Genomic DNA, 6619 nt, shown 5'->3' with positions numbered 1-6619 from the left:
TACATTATTTTTATTATTAATATATAATAAATTACATAAATTAATAAAAATATAGAAACCGTATAAAGATAATATTTTGAGAACAGTAAAATGAAAGTTTAAAAAACATAAAATACAATAAATAAAATTTAAAGAATTAATAAAATATAAAAAAAAGACATATTTGATGTTTTAGAAGAGAATTAAGTTTTATTTTGAGCTTATATTAGTAAAATATAAGTCTGTTTCACCTTGTTCCATGGGGTTGGAATGGAACAGGCATGTTCCACTCTGTTCATGTCTGTTCCACATAAAATTCATGCCAAACACGAAACAACGATCCTTGTCTAGTTCCATTATGTCCTTGTCCAGTGTACCAAACGCACCATCAATGACCATGCAAGACTTAAATCGTTGATCTCTACAAATAATCTCTAAAGAGATCTAGTCTTGTTGTTAGTTGTGCTAATCTTACAAAGTTTATTTTTAAAAATCATAATATAATGTTTTTCAATTATGGTTTCTAAATTGAAATTCTGGATTAAATTAAAAGCTATTTCATTTATTTTACTCGATATGGTTTAATGATTTTGATGTCATAAAGTACAAAATTATTATTTATTGGAAATTTAATTGACGTATCATGTAAAATAATGTTTTCTTTTTATGATATGTTGTATAATTAGAATTACGTATTAAATGAGTGATATATTATTTTAAGATTTTGCATCTGATGGAAATTTTTAAAAAATATTTTAATACTTTAATGAGGAAAATTGGATTTATATATTGAAACCATCACTTCCACACATATTAAATATGCATATCTCACGTTCTATTTTTAAACAATTTGTCATTCACATAATATTTTCGTAATAAAATTCTATACGAAATTGTAACCCTCACGAACCAGGTGATTATTGAATGTTAAAAATGATCTGTGCCACATGATAAATTTTTTAATTTTAGGATAAATGAAAATCATAAATTAATATAAATTGATTTAAAATTTATAAAGTTATCTTATTATTTTAGTTTAAGTTGCAGTGTATTTAAAGATGTTTATCAGTTAAATCTATAAAGTTTACAAAATCTATTTCAATTCTAATAAATTATTTATTTTTGAGATTATAACATTGATTATATTATTAAAATATTTTTTTTGTCTAATAAAATATTACTTAATTTTCTAAATATTTATTTTTAAAGTTTCTATTGATGAAAATACTAGTCGTGTACCCGCGCAATGCGGCGGAAGCCATGAATTTTAACGATTTTGAAGTTTCACTGATTTTATAAGACAAGATTTAACGATGATATAGGTTACACTTGATCTTTATATATTAATACAATTTGAATAAATAAGAGTTATGGTTCTAATTACAGATTATCGATGAAAAAAATTGTATGACAGTTTAAAATCCAATATATTTAAAATTCAACATATTTAAACGACTCCACAAATGTGTTCGATTTACACCAAGAGCAAAGAACCAAAAAACTTGAGTTTTAAGATAAACACTCAAAATCAATAAAGAAAACTACAAATTTGACAGATCATAAGCTATGAAAATACCAAAAAAGATAGATTTTAGAATGAAATTTCAACTGTTTACCCTCTTTCTTGTCCAGAAGCTCAGATTAAGGTTGAATTAATATATATATATATATATATATATATATATTTCAAAAAAACCCAAGAACATATTATACAGTGCAATTTGGACAGCCTAATCCCAAAATGTGTAGCATATATATATATATATAAATAACTATAAAAGTATAAATAGTAAACATTAAAAATATTTTTTCACAGTATATATAATATATAATAATATAATTAAATAAAAAACTATTCAATATTAGACTCATTTCGAAGGTATTAACAAGACGATTATAATAGTGTAACTTGTTAAAATAAAAATGTATTTTTTAAACATGTTTTATTTGATATACAATTATGTATGTTAATTTGATATATATTTAAAATGAAACATTTAAAAGTAAAAGACGTAAAATAATTAATTAACTAATTATAGAGATATAAAATGTAAATTTAAAATTATAATTTAAAAAAAATCCGTAGGTAAATATATATGAGGGGATGTGAGGGAATGAGTGTATGTGAGAAGAGGAATGGATGAAAAAGTGAAAAAGTGAAAAAATGAAAAGGGTATCTTGATCATTTAGAATTTTAATACTTTAAGACTTTTGATGAATTTGCTTAATAAAATAATATAGATATTAAATAATATTTATATTTTATTGTACTTTTTTTACATGTTCTCCAAATTTAAAGATTTTGAAGAATATATTGGATCAAAAATTACCAAAATCTATATTTTATGTATTTTAAAAAATCTATTGAAAATGTTTTTAGTGATTCATATTTAAAAGAGAAAATTGTATTTCCATTCCTTGCACTTTGGGGTTTGTTTGACTAAAACCGTTAAACGCATTTATTACATTCTTGATACATGTGGTAAGCAAAATCACACCCTCTAACAAAATCAATAACTTTCTTTTAACTCACTCCCAACACACTCCCTCCCCCTAAACTCACATCGCGAAGATCCACCTACCATTCGCCTCCCTCACCGTCAACAATCCTCGTGACTACAACTTCTCACTTACTTTCTCTCCTCTCATACATACACACCACATATACACACAATCACAAGGACAATTAAAGGAAGTCCTTAACCAATAGTTAACTCCTCTCCCTCCCATCTTTGTTGCAAGTTCAATGGAGATCGAGGTCGATGGATGGAGAGGCCAAAAATGGGTTATATGATCGAGGGGTGTGGGGGGTTCAAGCTGTTTCACGTTGGGAGTGGATAGGTGGGAGAAAAGCAAGGATATGACTGGGTTTTTGTGTGTGTACGATAACAGAGATGGAGGTGAACTTAGATACTCTGGTGGTGGCAAATGGCAATAGGCTGACTGGATATGAAGGTGGGATGGTGTTTCACATTGTTTTAGTTGTGAGTCCACCGTGAATGGAGATCAATAAAAGGGGTTGGCTAGAGATGAGTTTCACAACGGAAGGGAAGGTGTTTCATGACGAGGTAGGGAGGGAGAGAGAGAGAGAGGTGGTCGGAGTTGATCTTAGGTCAGCCGGTGGTGGTGGTGCTAACAATGGCAGAGCCAATGTTGGCGTTGATTGATAATAAGATCACCCTCACCCTTGTAAGTAAATCTTATTTATTATAGTGAACAAGGGACATCGTTGTTTTTGGAAGAAAAGAACTCCTTAGTTAAGAAATTATGTATTAAATAACATATACATAATGCTTAGTAATTAATAACTAATGTAATCAGGTTTCTGAATCAAATGTTGAATACTATAGAGTAAAGATATTATTGTAACCTTGATTTTCATATGTACTAGTTAAAGTCAAAGTCAAATGTGTCAATTTCTTTTCCTTTCTTTATAAAGACAATGTTTGAAAAAAGATGGTTAAATGTAAATAATACATGACAATGACTAATAAAAATTTAAATACATTAATATAATTGAGTAAAAAAAGCAGACCAATGAGATGAACTGATAATCATCATGAATCTAAACATGTGATCAAGTTACACATATTTGGTTCACTTTTATATTAATATTATGCCACATTGTCATCAAAAGAATAAAAAACCAATTTTGAAAATGAAACCACAGCAGATGTCCCCAATTTCATGCATCAATCAAGCCCTACCAAGTACCAACTATGGGTGTGTGAAGAAGTACATGAAGAATAAAACCATAAATATGATCTTACAAGATTATTATAATTCAAACTTCTTTTTGAACTTAACTAAAATCTAATGGTAGAAGACGATTTGAGAAACAGATCAAAGGTTTTGAAACGCCTTCTCTATCAAAATCAAAACAAGAGAAGGATCACATCGATGAAAGAGTTAAGAAGAACAAAAGCCATGGTAAACAAAATAGCTCCAACTATTGAAGTATATTTGAATCCGTAACTCAAAGCAAACACAGAAAGAAATTCAGAACGCTATTCAAGACAACAAAACTAATGATAGGGTCAAAATGACAACACCCACCTGACTGAAACAATTGCTGCTTTGCTTAGATGATTCCAATCTTGTTTGCAACATCCAAAGCATCATAATCCGGAGTTAATCGAACATAAGCTTTCTTCGTTCCATCAGGTCTGCATTGCATTTGGACAAACTTAAACAAAGTGCTCACTGATGCACATTAACCGAATTTGGACAAACTTAAAGTGCTCATTGATGCACATTAACCGAATACAGTGCAAACGGGAACAAATAGACTTTGACATAATGCAGAAGTTTAAAAATAAATAGATGCATAATAATCTCAAGTTATATGATTCTAGTTAAAAGCCTATTATTTTATTCACATTTCTAACTCAATTCCCATTCAGAATCATACTATCAAGAGTGAGTGATTACATAAAGATAATTGATAAAAGTACCTGATCAATGTGTTCACTTTCTTGGTCTGGATGTCATACATCTTCTTCACTGCAGCTTTGATCTTCTTCTTGTCAGCACGGATGTCAACGATGAAAACAAGTGTGTTATTGTCTTCAATCTTCTTCATTGCAGATTCTGTGGTCAATGGGTACTTAAGAATCTGATAGTGGTCCAACTTGTTTCTTGGTGGGGCACTGATGCGGGGATACTTGGGGTTCCTGTCTGTCTTCAATGTCCTTGGGCGATGAAAGGTAACCTTGGTTCGGATCTTCTTGGCCTTCTTCTTGAAGGTTGAACCTGTCTTCACAGCCTTGGCTGTCTTCAAGGCCTGAGCCTTTGCATCACCTTTCTTTGTGGTGTCAGCTGTTAAATACATGAAAACATATATAATTCGCATTTAGTAAAAGACCCGTGATGCTATTTTGTAAGTCAAGTGTTAGCACATGCAACCATTGGTAATGTTTTATCAGCCCATCTCTGATTAACAACTAGAAAAGCTTCTCTATACCAGGCACACGAATTCTGACTTCTGTACAAATTGAAGTCCACTTTGCTAACTACTAGAAAAGAGTCCATTTTGGTGCTTTCATTATAAAATTTGAGAAAAGTATTTATATGGTTTTACCTCATACTCAAGCATGATGGGCAAAAGAGTACAGTATCAATTTTGATACAACACTGTAAAATGCAAACACATAATCTAATACCACACTCATAATTTCATACAATGGTTAATATTGGTATGTGTAGATGGTTGGGGTAATGTCTACGAGTGAGATGCTAAAAGAACACCAAACACACAAAAGAGGCTATGGACCCGATATGATTTGATAAAGGGAGTTGGACCATAGCCTGTTAAGCTGGACAGTCGATCAAAGCACTATAGAGGTGGTTTAGCAGTCAGCGGTAGTGGTCGATTAGCCACTCTTCCGGCTAGTTCAATTAGCTAACTCATGACCTTTTCAAAGTCTATCACTATGTTGCTTATGTGGGACTTTATTTTATTCACTTTAATTTATATGTATTAGACACATTTACATTTAAAACGTATTAAGTTATTTACTTCTTTATATATAATTATTTCTATTTATCATATGAACAAAAAAAATTACTGCTATACCACTGCTTTAGTGCTTTAACAGCACGATAACCACTGTATCAATTCAAGATTCTAACAGTGATTTCATAAACTAACAGTCTACCGCATTCGCACAAGAACTATAAACACCTGACACCAGTTTATCAATGAGCGAATTTACAAACTTGACATGAGATCAAGTTGAGGAACTAAATCAACTTGTTTACAGATCTATGAACATTATTGTATAAAACACATTATAATTGATATATAAAAAATGTACTTTACCATTTCATGAAATAATAATTTTTAATACACACGCAAAACAGTCCTTAATATATAGTAACCAAGCTTGAACCCAGAACTCGAAAATGGACAAATAACAATACCACTGTTAGTTAGTGGCACACAACAAGCAATTCACTTCCATGATTGAATTGAGTTTATTTATAGACATGCAGCCTATAACAATAAAGATTTTACAGTAAACCCTAGTTCATTCATTACTCACTAAACTTGTCTACAAAACATAAATTGAGAAATAGTAGCACCAAATAAAAAAACGGAGTTGCTTAAATGAATGAAGAACACGAACCTTTAGGCGCCATTGTTAACAGAAGCTACTCCGATGATGGATGAACTGAAAATTACATAAATAGGTAAATTAGGACAATAGATAAAAATGTTTAGCGATAGATCTGACATCGAAAGCATATAGAATCCCTTTGGTAAAGAGCAGCAATGCGGTTTAGAACCCTAGAAACCAAATTGAAGCGAGGAAGAGAGGGGGCGAAATCATACCCTGCAAAACGGTGATGAGGCGCGGCAGCAACTAGGGTTTTGGTGTATGGTGAGATGAGATTTATAGTAAAACATAATTTCTTATAAATGGGCCGGGCCGTTTCAATACGAATTATCAACAGGCTATGGATCCAATTATTTAACCCAATTTTATCTATACGCATTCGATAAAAACTCTTAAAAACTATTTTTTATACATAAATTATTGTTTGTTAGAAGCGTACTCGCGCAATACAACGAGATACATCATGATTTTAATATTTCATTTTATTCTTTATCTCAGTCGATGTTATAATATGGCTTTAT

At 30.7% G+C, this 6619-nt stretch overlaps 1 protein-coding gene across 1 annotated transcript; it reads right to left on the bottom strand.

Annotated features, from left to right (window-relative positions):
• Positions 1-3826: 3826 nt before the first annotated feature.
• On the bottom strand, positions 3827-6354 carry LOC112528777 (60S ribosomal protein L23A). The gene is made up of 4 exons (XM_025139853.1): positions 6314-6354; positions 6108-6152; positions 4434-4797; positions 3827-4145 (listed from the first exon to the last, which is right to left on the bottom strand). The coding sequence occupies exons 2-4, from the start codon at positions 6118-6120 to the stop codon at positions 4061-4063; spliced, it is 462 nt and encodes a 153-aa protein (XP_024995621.1). The 5' UTR covers positions 6121-6152; positions 6314-6354; the 3' UTR covers positions 3827-4060.
• Between the last annotated feature and the right edge of the window lie 265 nt (positions 6355-6619).

Source organism: Cynara cardunculus (assembly GCF_001531365.2).
Source record: "Cynara cardunculus var. scolymus isolate 2C chromosome LG 1, CcrdV1, whole genome shotgun sequence".
Taxonomy (NCBI): domain Eukaryota; kingdom Viridiplantae; phylum Streptophyta; class Magnoliopsida; order Asterales; family Asteraceae; genus Cynara; species Cynara cardunculus.
The sequence above is the reverse complement of the archived record's forward strand: the minus strand, read 5'-3'. Positions and strand labels throughout refer to the sequence as shown.

Bases quoted from the DNA above. Each gene is read 5' to 3' on its own strand.
- LOC112528777 (XM_025139853.1), bottom strand. The intron at 4,146-4,433 runs GTACTTTTATCA...AATGCAATGCAG, and splicing joins AAAGTGAACACATTGATCAG to ACCTGATGGAACGAAGAAAG.